Genomic DNA, 21,838 nt, shown 5'->3' on the forward strand with positions numbered 1-21,838 from the left:
CACACTCTCACCTCCCCCTACCCCATCACCAGGAACACACTCTCACCTCAGCCTCCCACACCACCAGGAACACACTCTCATCACTCTACCCCACCCCCAGGAACACACTCTCACCTCCCTCCTCCATCACCAGGAACACACTCTCATCCCCCTCACCCACCACCAGGAATACAGTCACCCCCCTCCCCCATCACCAGAAACACACTGTCACCCCCCCCCCCCCCATCACCAGCAACACACTCTCACCTCCCTCCCCCACCACCAGGAACACACTCTCACCTCCCTCCCCCACCACCAGGAACACGCTCTCACCTCCCTCGCCCACCACCAGGAACACACTCTCACCTCCCTCCCCCTCCACCAGGAACACACTCTCATCACCCTCCCCCATCACCAGGAACACACTCTCACCCCCCCTCCCCCATGTCCAGGAACACATTCTCACGCTGTTCCCTTCCCCACCACCAGGAACACACTCTCAACTCCCTTTCCCCCATCACCAGGAACACACTCTCACCTCCCCCTCCCCCATCACCAGGAACACCCTCTTACCTCAGCCTCCCACACCACCATGAACACATTCTCATCACTCTCCCCCACCACCAGGAACACACTCTCACCTCCCTCCTCCATCACCAGGAACACAATCTCACGCCCCTCCACCACCACCAGGAACACACTCTCATCCCCCTCTCCCACCACCAGGAATACACTGTCACACCTCTCCCCCATCACCAGGAACACACTGTCACCCCCCTCCTCCATCACCAGGAACACACTCTCACCTCCCTCCCCCACCACCAGGAACACGCTCTCACCTCCCTCGCCCACCACCAGGAACACACTCTCAACTCCCTCCCCCACCACCAGGAACACACTCTCATCCCCCTCCCCCATCACCAGGAACACACTCTCAACTCCCCCTCCCCCAACCCCAGGAACACACTCTTAACTTCCCCTCCCCCACCACCAGGAACACACTCTTACATCCCCCTCCCCCACAACTAGGTACACACTCTCACCCCGCTCCACCACCACCAGGAACACACTCTCACCTCCCTCCCCCATCACCAAGAACACACTCTCACCTCCCTCCCCCACCACCAGGAACACTATCTCACCTCCCTCCCCCACCACCAGGAACACACTCTCACCTCCCTCCCCCACCACCAGGAACACACTCTCATCCCCCTCCCCCATAACCAGGAACACACTCTCAACTTTCCCTCCCCCAACCCCAGGAACACGCTCTTAACTTCCCCACCCCCACCACCAGGAACACAGTCTTACCTCCCCCTCCCCCACAACTAGGTACACACTCTCACCCCGCTCCACCACCACCAGGAACACACTCTCACCCCACTCCCCCATCACCAGGAACACACTCTCACCTCCATCCACCATCACCAGGAACACGCTCTCACCTCTCTCCCCCCACCATTAGGAACACACTCTCACCTCCCTCCCCCATCACCAGCAACACACTCTCACCTCCCTTCCCCACTACCAGGAACACGCTCTCACCTCCCTCCCCCCACCATCAGGAACACACTCTCACCTCCCTCCCCCATCACCAGCAACACACTCTCACCTCCCTTCCCCACTACCAGGAACACACTCTCACCTCCCTCCCCCACCACCAGGAACACGCTCTCACCTCCCTCCCCCCACCATCAGGAACACACTCTCACCTCCCTCCCCCATCACCAGCAACACACTCTCACCTCCCTTCCCCACTACCAGGAACACGCTCTCACCTCCCTCCCCCACCACCAGGAACACACTCTCACCTCCCTCCCCCACCACCAGGAAGACACTCTCATCCCCCTCCCCCATCACCAGGAACACACTCTCCCACCCTCTCCCCCACCACCAGGAACACACTCTCACCTCCCTTCCCCACGACCAGGAACACGCTCTCACCTCCCTCCCCCACCACCAGGAACACACTCTCACCTCCCTCCCCCACCACCAGGAAGACACTCTCATCCCCCTCCCCCACCACCAGGAACACACTCTCACCTCCCTCCCCCACCACCAGGAAGACACTCTCATCCCCCTCCCCCACCACCAGGAACACACTCTCACCTCCCTCCCCCATCACCAGGAATACACTCTCCCACCCTCTCCCCCACCACCAGGAACACACTCTCACCTCCCTTCCCCACTACCAGGAACACGCTCTCACCTCCCTCCCCCACCACCAGGAACACACTCTCACCTCCCTCCCCCACCACCAGGAAGACACTCTCATCCCCCTCCCCCACCACCAGGAACACACTCTCACCTCCCTACTCCATCACCAGGGACTCTCTCTCTACCCCTCCCCCACCACCAGGAACACACTCTCGCACCCCCTCCCCCACCACCAGGAACACACTCTCACCTCCCTCCCCCATCACCAGGAACACACTCTCTACTCCCCCTCCCCCACCACCAGGAACACACTCTCACTTCCCTCCCCCATCACCAGGAACACACTCTCTCCTCCCCCCCTATCACCACCACCACCAGGAACACACTCTTAAATTCCCCTCCCCCACCACCAGGAACACACTCTTACCTCCCCCTCCCCCACAACTAGGTACACACTCTCACCCCGCTCCACCACCACCAGGAACACACTCTCACCTCACTCCCCCATCACCAAGAACACACTCTCACCTCCCTCCCCCACCACCAGGAACACACTCTCACGCCCCTCCCCCATCACCAGGAACACACTCTCAACTTCCCCTCCCCCAACCCCAGGAACACGGTCTTAACTTCCCCACCCCCACCACCAGGAACACAGTCTTACCTCCCCCTCCCCCACAACTAGGTACACACTCTCACCGCCCTCCCCCATCACCAGCAATACACTCTCACCTCCCTTCCCCATTACCAGGAACACACTCTCCCCTCCCTCCCCCATCACCAGGAACACACTCTCATTCCCCCCCTCCCCACCACCACCACCACCACCAGGAACACACTCTCATCCCCCTCCCCCACCACCAGGAACACACTCTCTCCTCCCCCTCCCCCACCACGGAACACACTCTCACTTCCTTCCCCCATCACCAGGAACACACTCTCTCCTCCCCCCCTATCACCACCACCACCAGGAACACACTCTCACTTCCCTCCCCCACCACCAGGAACACTATCTCACCTCCCTCCCCCACCACCAGGAACACACTCTCATCTCCCTCCCCCACCACCAGGAACACACATCCATCACCCTCCCCCATCACCAGGAACACACTCTCAACTTCCCCTCCCCCAACCCCAGGAACACGCTCTTAGCTTCCCCACTCCCACCACCAGGAACACAGTCATACCTCCCCCTCCCCCACAACTAGGTACACACTCTCACCCCGCTCCACCACCACCAGGAACACACTCTCACCCCACTCCCCCATCACCAGGAACACACTCTCACCTCCCTCCCCCATCACGAGGAACACACTCTCACCTCCCTCCCCCATCACCAGGAACACACTCTCACCTCCCTCCCCCACCACCAGGAACACACTCTCACCCCCCTCCCCCATCACGAGGAACACACTCTCACCTCCCTCCCCCATCACCAGGAACACACTCTCCCTCCCTCTCCCCCACCACCAGGAACACACTCTCCTTCCCCCTCCCCCACCACCTGGAACACACTCTCACTTCCCTCCCCCATTACCAGGAACAAACTCTCATCCCCCCCACCACCCCCAGGAACACACTCTCACCCCCCTCCCCCACCACCAGGAACACACTCTCACCCCCACCCCACCCCCTCCACCAGGAACACACTCTCACCCCCACCCCACCCCCTCCACCAGGAACACACTCTCACCTCCCTCCCTCAACACCAGGAACACACTCTCACCTCCCTCCCCCATCACCAGGAGCACACTCTCTCCTCCCTCCCCCACCACCAGGAACACACTCTCACCTCCCTTCCTCAACACCAGGAACACACTCTCACCTCCCTCCCCCATCACCAGGAGCACACTCTCTCCCCCCTCCCCCACCACCAGGAACACACTCTCTCCTCCCTCCCCCACCACCAGGAACACACTCTCATCCCGCTCCCCCATCACCAGGAACACACCCTCACCTCCCTCCTCCATCTTCATGTAAGCAAACCCAACTCTCTCCACCACTGCTGGGGAGAGTCCTATCCCCATGTGCTGGACACCTTAAACCATCCAAGCGTCCACGCATGGTAAGTACGGAAAATAAACTGAAAAAGAAAATGAAATATGATTGCAGATCGAGCTGACGGCCTCCGAGAGTGAGCCTCCCTCTGTGCTGCTGCATTTCCGCCACCATCTCCCAGTTAAATTGGATGGTCATCAGGTTAGGAATTGTATTGAAATCTGATTCTTTTGCTAAGCTTGGCCCTATATGCCCCATAGATGTCCAGATTGAACTACTCCATCTGTTCTTTTCCTTCAAAACTATGGACTTATTTGTGAAATATTAAAACATGCAGTACTCATTTTTCTTTCTCTGTGAGTACAAAACCATTACAATGATTTCTTTGTCATGTCTGGTTTTCCACTGTCACTGAGCTTTTCCTGAATTTATTGGCAGTACATTGTTTATTCTGTGAGAGCTGTGTGTCTTGTCCGTCCTTGCCCACATGTTGATGGAAAGTGAGTCGTGTTTCGAGCTTCGAACATGACTAATTTCTAACAGAATTTCTTGAAGACAACATAATTTCGAAGACGTGATCTTTCTGCAAGATGTGTCAAACTGAAACAAAATCAAAATCAGCATCAAATGAATATAAAACTTGAGATGATCAGTTCAGGTTTGTTGTCCAGTTTGGAAGGCTGTTGATTGTAAATTGTGGTGATTTGCAGTGAGCTTGATGGTAAAGCAGACAAGCTAAGTCTCAAAAGGTTTGCAACATGTTTTGTGCATTTGCAGTTTCTGCTTCTTTTGCAAACACTATTTGTTTGTGTGAGACAGGCAGAGCAGATTTGAGTCACAGTTAACCGACAGATCGCAAGCCGAGTTGTGGACTCTGGGTCACCGACAGACATATTTGTTTATGGGCAGTGTGGACAGATCCATGTATTACAGGGGAAAACATCCATAACAACAAGCAGGAATTGTAACATGATTGCCTTATATTCGGGGAGTTGGTGACATGCCTGTAATTTCACTGGCCGAGCAATTCAGAGTTCCAGACCAATGTTTCGAGTTCATGGCCAAAAACAGAGATTGTTGAAAAAGCACAGCAGGTCTGGCAGCAACTGTGGAGAGAAATCAGAGTTAATGTTTCAAGACCCAGTGACCTTCTGTCAGAAGGTTACTCAACCTGAAACGTTAACTCTGATTTCTCTCTACAGATGCCGCCAGACCTGCTGAGCGTTTCCAGCGGGGGGTTTCTGTTTTTGTTTCTGATTTCCAGCATCCACAGTTGTTTGGGGTTTTTTTATCTTCGTGGTAACCTCGGCCGATGTGGGAATCGAACCTGTAACATCGCTCTGCATATTCCCCACTTAGAACACAGAACATAGAACGTTACAGCGCAGTATAGGCCCTTCGGCCCTCGATGTTGTACCGACCTGTGAACTTAATCTGAAGCTCATCTAACCTACACCGTTCCATTATTATCCATATGTATGTCCAATGCCCATTTAAATGCTCTTAACATCGGCATCTACTGATGTTGCAGGCAGGGCATTCCACTCCCCTACTACTCTCTGAGTAAAGAAACTACCCCTGATATCTGTCCTCTATTTATCACCCCTCAATTTAAAGCTATGTCCCCTCATATTAGCCTTCACTATCCGAGGAAAAAGGCTCTCACTGACCACCCTATCTAATTCACCAATTATCTTATACATCTCGATTAAATCACCTCTCAACCTTCTTCTCTCCAATGAAAACAGCCATAGTCCCCTCAGCCTTTCCTCGTAGGATCTCCCCTCCATACCAGGCTATATCCTAGTAAAACTCCTCTGAACCCTTTCCAAAGCTTCCACATCCTTCCGATAATGCGGTGACCAGAACTGCAGGCAATACTCCAAGTGTGGCTGCACCAGTGTCTTGTACAGCATGACCTCGTGGCTCCAAAACTCAATCCCCCTACCAATAAACGCCAAAACACCATATGTCTTCTTAGCAATGCTGTTAAGTGAGGTCTCTCTGTATCTTCTACCAACAGAAGTTAGACCAGTCTAAATCCAGCACCATCCTCCTCCTCCTGGCTGAACTGGTTCCCACTCTGAACTACCTCACCTTCAACTCCACTCACTTCCACTGCAGTGGAAGGTGTTGCTATGGGTACCTGCCTGGGCCCAGCAAAGGCAGACGTGAGATGCGTGAGATACGTTGAACATTCATTGTTCAAGCCCTAACTTGCCCTCCCTCACACATTCCAGACTTGATTGGAGCCTTTTACAACTCTCTCTCCAAACATTCCTTGTCAATTTCCAGCCTTGCCTCATCCTCACCTGAGTCCATCTTTGACTCCTCCACTTCTTTCCTGAAATATTCTGTCCCCACTTCATTATAAGCCCATCAACTCCCTCAGTTACATGTGCTGCATGTCATCACATCCCACTTCCAAGTTTTTCCCAAGTCCTTGGCCACTGTTCTGACAGTGCAATCTTTAGGAATTTTGCTTCTGACAGATTGAATCATAGAATCACATTCAGTCCATCAAGCCCATACTGACCTTCTGAAGAACATCCCACCCAGGCCCACCTCCCCCCAGCCCTGTAAACCTCTGCATTTCCCATGAATAACCTATACATCCCTGGACACTATGGGCAATTTAGCATGGTCAATCCACCCAACCTGCACATCTTTGGACTGTGAGAAGAAACGAGAGCACCTGAAGGAAAACCCACACAGACACATGGAGAGTGTGCAAGCTCCACACAGACAGTTACCCAAGGCTGGAATTAAACCCAAATCCCTGGTGCTGTGAGCTTGCAGTGCTAACCACTGGACCAGCAGCTCCAAAAACACTCAAGCACATAGAACTTAGAATAGTACAGCACTGTACAGGCCCTTCGGCCCTCAATGTTGTGCCGGCCTTTTATCCTACTCTAAGATCAGAATAACCTACATACCCTTCATTGTATTAGCCTCCATGTGCCAAGCCAAGAGTCGCTTAACTGTCCCTAATATATCTGACTCTACAATCACTGCTGGTAGTGCACTCCACGCACCCACCACTCTCCGAGTAAAGAACCTACAATTCCGCCGTGGGAAAAAGTCTCTGGCTATCCACTCTATGTATGCCTCTCATTATCTTGTACACCTCTACCAAGTCACCTCTCATCCTTCTTCGCTCCTTCTCCCTAGCTCCCTCAATCTCTTTTCTTAAGACATAGGTGGCAACTTTGAGGAAGCTGTGGACATAGATCCCAAAATCCCTCTGTTCCTCCACGCTGCCAAGAATCCTACCTTTAATCACGTATTCTGCATTCAAATTTGACCTTCCAAAGTGAATGACTTCACACTTTTCCAGGGACAACTCCATCTGCCACTTATCAGCCCATTTCTACATCCTGTCAATGTCCCGTTGCAACCCTACAACTATCCACAACTCCGCCAACCTTCGTGTCATTGGCAAATTTACTAACCCACCCTTCCACCTTCTCGTCCAAGTCATTTATGAAGATCACAAAGAGCAGCAACCCAGAACTGAACCCTGCGGAAAACCATTGGTCACCGAGCTCCAAACTGAATACTTTCGATCTACCACCACCCTCTGTCTTTGTGGGCCAGCCAATTCTGTATTCCATGCCTCCTTACTTTCTCAATGAGCCTACCATGGGAACCTTGTCAAATGCCTTGCTAAAATCCATTTACACCACATCCACTGCTCTACCTTCATCAAAGTGTTTTGTCACATCCTTAAAGAATTTAGTAAGGTTTGATAAACATGACCTGCCACTCACAAAGCCATGATGACTGTAATCAAAGTATGGTTTTCCAAGTAATCATGAATCCTGTCTCTCAAGTTCCTCTTCAATGCTTTGCCCACTGCTGATGTTATTTGACTGGTCTGTAATTCCCAGGACTATCCCTATTCCCTTTCTTGAACAAGGGAATAAAATTTGCCCCTCTCCAATCATCTGGCACTACTCCAGTGGACAGTGAGGATGCAAAGACCAAAGGTGCAGCAATCTCTTCTCTCGCTTCCTGTAGTTTACCTCGGGTACATCCCATCTGGCCCAGTGGATTTATCTATCCTTACGTTTTTCAAAATTTTCAACACAACCTCCTTCCTAACATCAACCTGTTCTGGCATATCACTCTGTTTCACATTGTCCTCAGAAATGTCAAGGTCCCTTTCAGTAGTGAATACTGAAGCAAAGTATTCATTAAGGACACCCCCTACCTCCTTCAATTCCAGGCACAAGTTCCCTCCACCATCCCTGATCAGCCCTACCTTCACACTGGCCATCCTCTTGATCCTCACATAAGTGTAAAACATCATGGGGTTTTCTTTAATCCTACCCACTAAAGTTTTGTCATGCCCCCTTCTGGCTCTCCTAAGTCCACTCTTCAGTTCCTTCCTGGTTACCTTGTAATCCTCTAAAGCCCTGGCTGATCCTTGCCTCTTCAACCTTAAGTAAGCTACCTTCTTCCTCTTGACTAGATGGTCCACATTCCTTATCACCCAAGGTTCTTTCAACCTACCATCCCTTCCTTGCCTCAGTGGGACAAACCTGTCCAGCACTGTCAGCAGATGCTTCCTAAACAACCTCCACATTTCTGTCATGCATTTCCCTGAGAACATCTGTTCCCATTTTAGGTGCCCCAGTTCCTGCATAATAGCATTGTAATTCCCTTCCCACAGTTCAATACTTTTCCATACGGTCTGCTCCTATCTCTCTCCATGACTATAGTAAAGGTCATGGAGTCCTGGTCACCATCACCAAAATGCTCTCCCACTGAGAGATCTGACACCTGGCAAGGTTCGTTGCCACCATCAAATCCCATATGGTCTCCCGTCTAGTTGGCCTATCTACATATTGACATAGGAACGATTCCTAGCACCATCCAGGACAAAGCAGCCAACTTGATTGACACCACATCCACAAGCATCTACTCACTCAACCACTGCTGCTGAGTAGCAGCAGTGTGTACTATCTGCAAAATATTCTGCAGAAATTCACCCAAGATCCTCAGGCAGTACCATTCACACCCATGACCAGTTTCATCTAGAAGGACAAGGGCAGCTGATACATGGCTGATCGATATTTCAACTTCAGCTACCTGCCTTGGTTCCATAACCCTTACTATTGGTCACTTCCGTGTGCTCCTTTGGTATTTTTGGTTTCTGAGACAGAGTGACCCTTCCTCAGTTCTCTCTGCAGATGCTGCCAGACCTGCGGAGCTTTTCCAGCAACCCTTATTTTTGTTCTCATTTACAGCATCTGCAGTTCTTAAAGTTTTTAACTTAGAGATAATGGGTTTGAATCACACCATGGTAAGCAGTGACATTTGAATTTAATAGAATCTGAAGTAAATGCTAGCCTAATTGTGACCATGGGGAGCCATTGTTCAGTCATGTCCCTTTTGGGAAGAAAATCTGCTATCTTCACCTGGATTGGGCAATGTGGAACACAAGGCACACAGTAATGTGGCTGGGCAGTGGTCTCGCAAGTCCCTCAGTTGTAGGGATGGGCAATAAATGCTGGCCTAGCCAGTGATGCCCACGTTCCAAGAGCAGAAGGAAATAGCAATGTTTGGTAAAAACATAAGATGTAGGGCATGAATAGGCTCCAACCTGCTCTGCCAATTAATAAGATCATGACCTGATCTAACCTCACCTTCTGTCCATTCTGGTTTAAACATATATCAGATTCAGCCATCAGTCCCGTCAGAACCTGATGTTTCCGTAAGAACACCTCTGAATCTTCTAAACCCACTTATAGGCACAATCTGGTCAACTCTTTCTCCTAACATCATCCCTTCCTTCCAGGAATCAATCTTTGCTGATTTTCCAATGCAAGTCCACCTGTCTCTGCAAAAAAGATCTGGTCTCACCAAAATCTTGTACACTTGTAACAAGGCTTAACAGTATTTATACTGGGAGAAAGTGAGGACTGCAGATGCTGGAGAGTCAGAGTCAAAAAGTGTGGTGCTGGAAAAGCACAGCAGGTCAGGCAGCATCTGAGGAGCAGGAGAGTCAACGTTTCGGGCATGAGCTCTATTTCCAACATCTTATACAAAAAGCCAAAGTTCCATTTGCCTTCCATTTACTTTACGTCCCTGCAAGTTAACATGCTGTTTCCATTTATAATTGCTCCCAGATCACGCAATAACACAGTATTCTGAAATAAAAGCAAGATAGCTGGAAATCTGAAATAAACAAGAGAATAATGGAGAAACTGAGACCATCTGTAGAAGGAGAGGAACAGAGTTAACTTTCAAATTTGATATGACTTCTTCAGAATGTTCTGTAATCTCTATTTAAATGATTTGGAGATGCCGGTCTTGGACTGGGGTGTACAAGGTTAAAAATCACAAAACACCAGGCTATAGTCCAACAGGTATAATTGGAAGCACTAGCTTTTGGAGCGCTGCTCCTTCATCAACCACCTGATGAAGGAGCAGCGCTCCAAAAGCTAGTGTGCTTCCAATTAAACCTGTTGGACTATAGCCTGGTGTTTTGTGATTTTTAACTCTACTTAAATGATATTCAACTTTCTACTCCTCTATTCCTCCCAAAGTGGCTCACCTCATATTTTTCCACATTGTACATGACCTGCTAAATTTTTGTTCATTTACTAACTGATCTATGTTCCTTTGCAAGCCTCCATTTCCTTCTCACAACTTGCGTTCCCAAGTATCTTTGCATTGTTAACAAATTCAGCTATAATACTTTACATTTAGTCCATTTATCTCAGCCACTACATAGATTGTCAATGTCTGGATTAGTGGTGCTGGAAGAGCACAGCAGTTCAGGCAGCATTCGAGAATGCTGCCTGAACTGCTGTGCTCTTCCAGCACCACTGATCCAGAATCTGATTTCCAGCATCTGCAGTTATTGTTTTTACCTATAAATTGTCAATGGTTGAGGGTCAAGCTTCAGTCCCTTTGGCAATATTGCAATTTTCTAAACTGAAAATTACTGGATCCTCTGTTTCCCCTCAATTATCCAAACCCACCTGATGCCACTGTATTAGCTCCAACACTATGAGGTCTCATTTTGCTTTTCATGTTGCACATTCTTGAATGTTTACTGAAATGCAAACACTGATTTACCTTTATCCAGTGAGCATGTTACAGCTTCAAAGAACGTGAATAAATTTGTCAAATGAAACTTTCCTTTCATCAAACCACGTTGGCTCTACTTGCTTTTGTTGTAAATATTTTTCTAAACATCCTTCCTTAATGATGAATTCCAACATTTTGTCAATGGCAGCTGTTTGACAAACTGGACTGTGGTTTTCTGTTTTCCATCCCTTGACTTTTTTGAATTGTCACTCTCCAATCCACTGGGTACTGGATCCAAGGAATTGTTGAAGGTAACTACCAGTTGGGAAGTTAAACTGCAGTTATACAGGATGTTGGCGAGGCTGCACTTGAAGTATTGTGTTCAGGTTTGGTCACCTTGTTATAGGAAGGATGTTATTAAACTAGAAAGAGTGCAGAAGAAATTTGCAAGGATGTTACCAGGACTCAACAGTTATAGGGAGAGGTTGGACAAGCTACGATTTTTATCTTTAGAACATAAAGAGACTGAGGGGGGACTGCTTAGAAATGTCTAAGATCATGAAAGGCATGGATAGGCTGAATGCATTTAGCCTTTTTCCCAGGGTTGGGGAATTGCGGACTAGAGGGCATCAGTTTAAGGTTAGAGGGGAAGGAATAAAAGGGAAGCTGAGGGGCAACGTTTTCACACAGAGGGTGGTACGCATATGGAATGAGCTGCTAGTGGAAGTGGTTGAGGCAGGTACATTAACAATATTTAAGGGGCAATTGGACAAATACATGGATTGGAAAGGATGAGAAGGATATAGCTGAAAATGTGTTGCTGGAGAAGCGCAGCAGGTCAGGCAGCATCCAGGGAACAGGAGAATCGACGTTTCGGGCATAAGCCCTTCTTCAGATTCTCCTGTTCCCTGGATGCTGCCTGACCTGCTGCGCTTCTCCAGCAACACATTTTCAGCTCTGATCTCCAGCATCTGCAGACCTCACTTTCTCCTGAGAAGGATATAGGCCAAGTGCAGGGAAATTGAGTTAGTATAGATGGACATTTTGGTCGGCATGGACCAGTTTGAATTGAAGGGCCTGTCTCTGTGCTGTAGGATTCTATAACTCTATGCATCATATATTCAGGTAGCTTCTTCATTTAACATTCTACGGCCTCAAGTATTTACAATTTGTATGAACAACTTAGATGAAAGGACTAAATATATTGTAGCCAGATTTGTTAACAACACAAAGATACTTGGGAATACAAGTTGTCATCAGTAAATGAGGACTTGCAAAGGAAAATAGGTGCAGGGCAGAGGTCTGATTATTTTTCCTGTTACTTCTTGCTTATAGTGGCTGTTCAATATTCTAACATCTTACTCCTTGATATTCAACTAATCTCGGGCTGCTTTTAGTACTTTGAGAGTGACGATAGATATGCAGTACTTGTTCAAATGATGTGGACATGCCAGTGTTGGATTGAGTGGACAAGGTCAGAAGTCACACAACACCAGGTTATAGTCCGAATGGTTAACTTGAAATCACAATCTTTCTGAGAGCTGCCCCTTCATTAGGGGAAGTGAAGGGAACAATGCAGGCACAAAATTTATAGGCAGAATGATCAAAAAATCTTTTGTATGATCATTTGAACTGCCAGTAAATTCCGCACCTGCATGCTTCCCTTTACTTCACCTGATGAAGGGGCAGCTCTGAGAAAGATTGTGATTTCAAATAAGCCTGTTGGACTATAACCTGGTGTCTACTCGTTCAAAGTCTTTGCTATATATTTGATTCTCATTATAATTCCCCAATCTCACTTTCTAAGGGAACAGCAATTACCTCAGCTACTCTTTTCCTTTTTATGTATTGATATATGTTCCTGCAACCTGTTTTCAAATTATTTGCTCATTAACACTCATATTCTATCTTTTCGTTTTATTTTCAAAATCATTTTTTTGCTGGCCTCTGAAACGTTTCTAATCTTCTCTTACTAATCTTCACAGCATTTTATTCTTTTTCTCTAAATTTAGTATTATCTTTAATTTATCATCACAGATGGCTTGTTTTTCCCTTTCTTTTCCACTTAATATATATTTATTGAGAGTAATGAAGCATCAACGTAATATCTGACATTTTTTGTCACCTATTCTCCCAGTACAATCTTTGTTACTGCCTATATTTACATTTAAGGCATTAGTTTTCGACCCACACTTCTGACCGTCAAACTGAATGTGATTTTCTCTGATTTTATGAGAACTCTTCCTTCAAGAATCTTTGTAATGAGATCATTATTAATACTGTCTCAGTACAAATTACCAGATCTAAAAATAGATTGTTCCTTGGTCAATTCAAGAAATTGTTGATCCAAGAAATCATCTTGAATGTATTTACGAATTAACCTTCGTAATTATCTTTCTCAATTTGATTTGTCAAATTTATATGACTGAAATTAATATATACAACCGCTGAACAGTATTGAACATACTGTTCAAACACTTCAGTTCAAGCACTGAAGCATTTTTACCCAAATGCTCTTTTCAGCTCTTTATGTTGCACTCAAGGCTACTGTGATTTTGACTAATCTCACTGTCTTTTGTGTCGCAATTTAGCTTCCTCGTATTTGCATCAGTGCTATTCACATATGAACATAGGAATATGAGAAGACCATTCAATGGAATCACAAACTCTTAACATTCACCTGTACCTGTGTTTTTGTTTTTGCCGCTGTTTACCTATTACTTACTTATCTATGCTACTTAACTCTGTGCCTCGGTACACGTGACAATAAATTCAATTCAATCCAATTCAATGAGATCATGGCTGATCTGTGGCCTAACTCCATATACCTGTCTTTGGCCCATTTCCCTTAGGGCAGCATGGTGGCACAGTGGCATAGTGGTTAGCACTGCTGCCTCACAGCGCCAGAGACCTGGGTTCAATTCCCACCTCAGGCAACTGTCTGTGTGGAGTTTGCACATTCTCCCTGTGTCTGTGTGGGTTTCCTCCGGGTGCTCTGGTTTCCTCCCACAGTCCAAAGATGTGCAGGTCAGGTGAATTGGCCATGCTAAATTGCCCGTAGTGTTAGGTAAAGGGGTAAATGTAGGGGAATGGGTCTGGGTGGGTTGCGCTGCGGTGGGTCGGTGTGGACTTGTTGGGCTGAAGGGCCTGTTTCCACACTGTAGGGAATCTAATCTTAATACATTTGCTGAACAAAAAAATGATCAATCTCATATTTAAAACTGAGGGTAATAGTGTGGCTCAGTGATTAACAGCACCAGGGACCCGGCTTCGATTCCAGCTTTGGGCGACTGTCTGTGTGGAGTTTGCATATTCTCCCTGTGTCTGCGTGGGTTTCCTCCCAAAGTCCAAAGATGTGCATGTCAGGTGAATTGGCCATGCTAAATTGCCTATTGGTGCACTAGTCAGAGGTAAATATAGAATAAAAGGATAGGGGAATGGGTCTAGGGTGGGATAATCTTCGGAGGGTCAGTGTGGACTTGTTGAGCCAAAGGGCCTGTTTCCACACTGTAGGAATTCTATAAACAAAACTATCTTAACTGCTCTATGTGATATGTCACATTCCTGATGCTATCTGAATAAAATACCCCTTGAATTCCTTCTTCGTTTGTGACTATCACGTATTTGTAGCCTCTTTGATCTGGACTTTTCAAGGGGCGGTCATCTTCTCCACCTCTATCCTAGCAAACTCCTTTGCAAATTAAAAAAAAATCTCTTATGCAGTTATCCCTTTGCCTTCTCTTTTCTTGTGGAGGGATCTCCAGCCTCTCCAATTATACCTGGTACTTTAGGATGGCACAATGGCTCAGTGGTTAGCTCTGCTGCCTCACAGTGCCAGGGACCTGGGTCTGATCCCACCCTCGGGTGACTGTCTGTGTGGAGTTTGCACATTTTCCCCGTGTCTGTATGGGTTTCCTGCGGGTGCTGTGCTTTCTTCCCACAATCCAAAAATGTGCAGGTTAGGTGGATTGGCCATGCTAAATTGCCCATTGTGTTCAGGGATGTGTAGTTTCGGTGTATTAATCACGGATAAATATAGAGTAAGGGAACAGGTCTGGGTGGGATGCTTTTTGAAGAATTTGTGTGGTCTTGTTGTGCCAAAGGGTCTGTTTCCACGTTGTAGGGATTCCATGAATGTTATCTTTGCACAATCTGGCGTGTACATCTCCTGTATTAATTAAAGGCATCACATTGCGGAAATCTGAAACAAATTTGGAGTAGTTTCTGGAAAGACACAGTAGATCAGACAGCATTGGAGGAGCGGGAATGTCACTGGGCCGTGACCTGAAATGTCAGCTTGTCTGCTCCTCCAATGCTGCCTGACCTGCTGTGTTTTTCCAGCACCACATTTTATCAACTCTGACTCCCAGCATCTGCAGTCCTTACAATCTCCATGGAACAGTCTCTGTTCACTTTTCATAAGTTATCATTAACCATTTTGTAGTGTTTTTTTGTTCATGCCCCTTCAGGGACCATCTGAATTTTATGCTGATGTTTTAAAATATCCAAGTAACCAACTGGGGTCTAGCTCATCAACAGACACTCCCCTGTAAGTGAGGGAGAAGTGGGAGTGTGTTTGTGATGTGTTGTGTACAGAGATAACAGCATGGGAGAAGAGAATAGAAGGCAAGATGGCACAGAGATGTATCATGGTACAGTGTTGGAGGGTGGAAATCAAAGTAGCATTAGTATAGGAAGGGGGGTGGGATGGGATAAAGATGTTGTGAGTGAGGTGGAAGGAATGGACAATTTGGGATAAGAGGGATGGCTGTGAAAAACCATAAAACATAGGAGCAAAATTAGGCCATTCAACTCACTGCATCTAATCTGCCATTTGATCGTGGCTGATATTTTCTCAACCCTATTCTCCTGCCTTCTCCCCATAACCCATTCATTGCTATATCAAGCAAGACAAGGAAGAATGTAAAGATGTAAATAATAACATAAAGTACAGTAGGACTAAAGGTACTGATTACATTCAAATATCAGTACACCTCTGTGAGTTTATATGACTTGACTGATTAGGGATAGTCAACATGGCTTTGTGCGTGGGAGATCATGTCTCACAAACTTGATTGAGTTTTTTGAAGAAGTAACGTAGAGGATTGATAAGGGCAGAGTGGTAGATGTGATCTATATGGACTTCAGTAAGGCGTTCGACAAGGTTCCCCATTGGAGACTGGTTAGGAAGGTTAGATCTCACGGAATACAGGGACTGGCCACTTGGATACAGAACTGGCTCAAAGGTAGAAGACAGAGGGTGGTGATGGAGGGTTGTTTTTCAGACTGGAGGGCTGTGACCAGTGGAGTTCCACAAGGATCGGTGCTGGATCCACTACTTTTCATCATTTACATACATGATTTGGATGTGAACATGAGAAGTATAGTTAGTGAGTTTGCTGATAACACCAAAATTGGAGGTGTAGGGGATAATGAAGAAGGTTACCTCAGACTACAAAGGGATCTTGATCAGATGGGCTAATGGGCTAAGAAGAGGCAGATGGAGTTTAATTTAGATAAATGTGAGGTGCTGCATTTTGGGAAAGTAATTCTTAGCAGAACTTATACACTTAATGGTAAAGTCCTGGGCAATGTTGCTGAACAAAGAGACCTTGGAGTGCAGGTTCATAGCTCCTTGAAAGTGGAGTCGCAGGTAGATAAGAAGAAGGTGTTTTGTATGCTTTCCTTTATTGGTCAGAGCATTGAGTACAAGAGTTGGGAGGTCATGTTCCAGCTGTACAGGACATTGGTTAGGCCACTTTTGGAATATTGTGTGCAATTCTGGTCTCCTTCCTATCGGAAAGATGTTGTGAAATTTGAAAGGGTTCAGAAAAGATTTACAAGGATGTTGCAAGAGTTGGAAGATTTGAGCCATAGGGAGAGGCTGAACAGGCTGGGTCTGCTTTCCCTGGATCATTGGAGGCTGAGAGGTGACCTTATAGAGGTTTACAAAATTATGAACGGCATGGATAGGATAAATAGACAAAGTCTTTTCCCTGGGGTGGGGGAGTCCAGAACTAGAGGGCATAGGTTTAGGGTGAGAGGGGAAAGATATAAAAGAGATCTAAGAGGCAACTTTTTCACGCAGGTGGTACATGTATGGAATGGGCTGCCAGAGGAAGTGGTGGAGGCTGGTACAATTGCAACATTTAAGAGGCTTTTGGATGGGTATATGAATAGGAAGGGTTTGGAGGGATATGCGCCAGGTGCTGGCAGGTGGGATTAGATTGGGTTGGGATATCTGGTTGGCATGGACGAGTTGGACCGAAGGGTTTGTTTCCGTGCTGTACATCTCTATGACTCTATGACTAGAAAGTTTTTTTCCACGAAAAATAAAGTTTAGTGATAGGTGCACAATGTTGAGTCACAAGCAATTTGTCCATGATAAATAGAATTCATTACACCTGACAACAAATTGATCAGGCTTCTTATTGCTGTAATAATTCTGAATGTTATTATTAATCTATATATATGAGTTTAGATAAAATACGGAAAGATATTACTGTAATGCGATATTTAAAAGATATTATGAAAATAATAATTTTTAACCAATGTTAGTAATATGCAGCAGACTTTAACAAGAACTGAACATTAGCAATAAATTATGCAAGTTTATTTCCTGCTCCTTTCACTTATCTTGCCAGACAGTTATTTTATGTTAAGCTGAAGTGTGTATCTGAATTTTGAAAGAGTCTGGATGGATTGCTTTTGGGTTGTTAGTCTGTGGGAGGATTCTCGTAAATGAAACTCTTAAAACCTGGTTGTTTCTAACCTGCATGTATGCTATCCAGATTCATTTAAGTGCAAAAATCTCTCCAGTTTTTTCACAAAGGGATTCAAACTGGTCTTGACTAAGAGCAAGCAGAAAATAGTGAGTCAGCAGCACAAGTTCCATCTTCCAATGCAATAATGAGAATCAGACAATGTGTAAAATAGGCTGTCATTCCTCAATGTCCCAATGTCCTCTTCAATGTGTGACGTTTCCATTACTTTAGAGCTTCCTTACACAATAAAAATAATTTACAAATATAAATAGATATTAGGCCCAACTTTTCTTTTTTTTTTATTGTGTAGTTTATTAAGAGAAAGTGGGGATGGCAGGGGCTGGAAGTCAGAGCCAAAAGTGAAACGTTGGAAAAGCACAGCAGGTCAGGCAGCATCTAAGGAGCAGGAGAGTTGACATTTCAAGCATAAGTCTTCATCAGGATTTAGTGGGGTAGAAGGGGGCTGAGAGATAAGTAGGGGGATGGGGGTGGGGCTGAGGGGAAGGTGGGAGAGCAATAGATGGATGCAGGTGGGACTTAATTATGATAGGTCGGAGGGGAGGGTGGAGCAGATAGGTGGCAAGGAAGATGGACAGACAGGACAGATTAAGAGGACTGCACTGAGTTGGAGGGTTGGATCTGGGATGGGGTGGGGGGGGTTAGGAAGATTTGGAAACTGGTGAAGTTGATGTGGATGCCGTGTGGTTGTAGGGTCCAGAGGCAGAAGATGAGGCGTTCTTCCTCCAGTTGGTTTGTGACTTTGATTTGGCAGTGGAGGAGGCCCAGGATATAATTTATTGCCTAGCTCAGTTGTAATATTTATAATCCACACATTTTATTCTATAAAACATTTCAAAATACCTTTCACAACCAGCAGTGAAATGGAAGGGTAGTGTTTGGTTGGATGAAGGTTTTCCTTTCACTCTTGCGTGGAGAATGTGAAATTTTCTTTTCCTTTCCAGAATGGGAACATTTGCTGTTCAGTTGATGTGGACTGCCTCTACAACAACTAATGCTCTTCCTGCGGACTGGTCAACGTCCTGTACGGATGGTGCAGGTCGTCACTGCAATGTACATCCAAGAAGGCCCTCACATTGTGGAACCAAAAGCTACCAAATGGAGCAAGATTTCCAAGAGTTTTGTGTCGTTGAACTATCCTGCACTTTTGTGGCTGTCCAGTTCAAAATTTTTCACTTTCAACTCAAGATTTGGAGCTTCCATTACCTTTCTGTCAGAAAACAACACTTCAACAGTCCTTTTTTTTACAGCATTTTGGTAGCTGTAAGTGGAAAACTGGATTGTTTTATCTGACTTTACAGTTAAATATCTGTCTAAATCTGTTGTTCTGTTTTTAAGTAAATTGATTATCTGTAATATTGTGTGTATTAGTCCTTTTGAGTACTCAATGTCCTTTGCCGCTTTTAAAATTCATGCATCTCTCTGTCAGGCAACTCCACGAATTATCTTCAATCTAACTCCAAGGCTGAACATCACGAAAACAAAAGTTGCATAGCCTCAATTAGAAAACTATGGAGCATGCATTTAAATTGTATTTTTGTTTTGCAGACATGAGAACCCAGAATGCTTGCAATGTAACAATTTTACATTTTTAACTTTGAAAGCAAAAATACAATGGCAAATATTTGCAAGACTTTGAGTTCCACTGCTCTTAAAAGGTAGAATAGCCTGCAGCTGCACAACCAAGCTGAAGATAGACTGTCTTTTAACACAATTGAAAGGTAGGACGTGTTCAAAATGCTAGTTGGTCTCTCTTGTGAAAAGGCTAATACTAAGATATGACATAAAAAGCACGCTGTTGTTGTATTCTGCAGAAACACCAAATCAGAATTAAATAATTGACTAAAAACTGTTCAATTTTTAACAGTAACCTGAATTCTTCAAGTTGTATTTTTTGTACAAGCATTCTTCTGCTGTTGGAGCCTTTTCGATCATTGCAAGGTCTAAAGGTATTTTGATGCATAGTCTCACATTTTTGCAGATTAAGCACTTTACCTTGATTTACTTAAACCTTCCTTAATTGATTTGACAATCCAGTTGCAAAATACCAGAAAAACTGAAGAGCAATCACTATCTAAGATATGACAAGAAATGCTCCATGGGGGTTTTTCTTGGGTGAAGTAGGCAGAAATTACCCCCTTGTTTCCATCCCACTCTGTTACCACCTCCCCTTCCCCAAGGAAAGACATAACTGACTAATATTGATGTGGAGGTGCCCGTGTTGGACCGGAGTGAACAAAGTCAGAAGTCACACGATGCCAGGTTATAGGCCAACAAGTTAATTTGAAATCACAAGCTTTCAGAGTGCTGCTGCTTCATCAGGTGTAGTGACTACAACCTGGTGTTGTGTGACTTCTGAATTGAACTAATAATGGACATTTACACTAATGATTAGATTAGATTCCGTACAGTGAGGAAACAGGCCCTTCGGTCCCACAAGTCCACACCAGCCCTCCAAAGAGTAACCCACCCAAGCCCATTTCCCTCTGACTAATGGCCAATTCACCTGACCTGCACATCTTTAGACTGTGGGAGGAAACTGGAGCAAACCCACACAGACACGGGGAGAATGTGCAAATTCCACACAGACAGTCGCCCGAGGCTGGAATTGAATCTGGGTCCCTGGTACTGTGAGGCAGCAGTGCTAACCACTGAGCCACCATGCCAATGTACCAGGAGATTGGGATATTCTTATAGAAATTCACCCCCATGGAATAATTTCATTATCAAAATTTGCAACTGAACACACATTAAAAAATTACTTTAATGTAAGTATTAAGGAATAAATAATTTCATTTCAGGGAGTCTTATTCCAACTCCCTATAATTATAAAGTAGCAAAAACAATCAAAGCTTAATAACACTTATGAGTCACAATTACTATAATTTAATGTAAAAGAACAAAATAGTTTGAAATATCTTTTTAAAAATCTATTAGTTTTGGCATTGCTCAGTGGTAGTGTCTTCATTTCTAAGTCACAATAACCTAAAGTTAGAGAGTGATTACATAGATAAGCTAACACATTCAGTACAAAGCACAGAGGGTGCTGGCCTGTCCATATGACTGCTTCTAAGATAATGCTAAACCAATGGCCAATTTTCCTCCTCAGATTGTTGTAAAGTATCACACAATATTTAAGGAAGAGCAGCAGACATTCTTCCCCAACATTCCTTTCTTAACCAATAGCCATATACAAGTGATTGTGTCCTTGCTGAGTGAAAATTTAATGTGTCTTTCCCTATTTTATGACAATGAATGTAAACTTAAGGAAGGCCTGAGTTTGGGAAAGGTACATGATATGAGCAAATTCTTTCTGTGTGCTTTGGGTTTCTAAAAAAATAAGCCAACAATACAAGAACCTCATAGTTTTTCGGTTAAACACTATAAAATCATCACTCTCAATTATTTCAAGGTTGATAGCTGTCATTATTGCTGTGTCGATACACAGTAGTTTCCGCTATACGACCAACTTTCTGCACAATTAAGTGGATGTAGAGGTGCTTTATTCGAATGGTACCAGGGAAGGAAGGCTGTATTTACAGAGGACAGTAGTGAGAAGTGACTGAGGAGGCTTCTGGGAGAGGTCGGCTGGTTCACCACGACTGAGTTTGGGATCATGAAGGACTCAGTGCTCAACAGGAGGAAGAGGGTCTGACCATTGCGCTAAATTGGGAATGGCCATTTGGAGAGGGATCATGATGCCAAAGTGCTGACGGTGAGGTAAATGTGTGGGCTTTGGTCAGCGATGGGCCCCACGGAGGAGTTAGCATCAAGGTAAGGTCTTTCCTTTTCTTTTAATCCAGTAGTTACTGGAGGAGTAGTAATGGCAGTTAGTGGAGTGGTATACCCCACCTCTGAGATGTAGGAGATCAAGGAGAGGT

The 21,838-nt window shown here is 45.7% G+C and overlaps 1 protein-coding gene across 5 annotated transcripts in view; it reads left to right on the plus strand.

The window, feature by feature from the left end:
• LOC122557625 (protein kinase C-binding protein NELL1-like) overlaps positions 1-21,318 on the plus strand; it is a 1,008,016-nt gene extending 986,698 nt beyond the window's left edge. For 2 of the 5 annotated variants that reach the window (XM_087996275.1, XM_087996277.1), the window contains one exon: positions 18,902-21,318. In XM_087996275.1, coding sequence (XP_087852401.1) covers positions 18,902-18,952 — 51 coding nt within the window. In that variant the 3' untranslated portion in view covers positions 18,953-21,318. The remainder of the gene's footprint in view (positions 1-18,901) is intronic. The other 3 variants (XM_087996273.1, XM_087996276.1, XM_087996274.1) reach the window with 2 other exon arrangements.
• The last annotated feature ends 520 nt before the right edge of the window (positions 21,319-21,838 follow it).

This window comes from Chiloscyllium plagiosum, unplaced genomic scaffold (genome assembly GCF_037043375.1).
Source record: "Chiloscyllium plagiosum isolate Xiang-an unplaced genomic scaffold, Cpla_swu_hap1 HiC_scaffold_18, whole genome shotgun sequence".
NCBI classification, from domain to species: Eukaryota; Metazoa; Chordata; class Chondrichthyes; order Orectolobiformes; family Hemiscylliidae; genus Chiloscyllium; species Chiloscyllium plagiosum.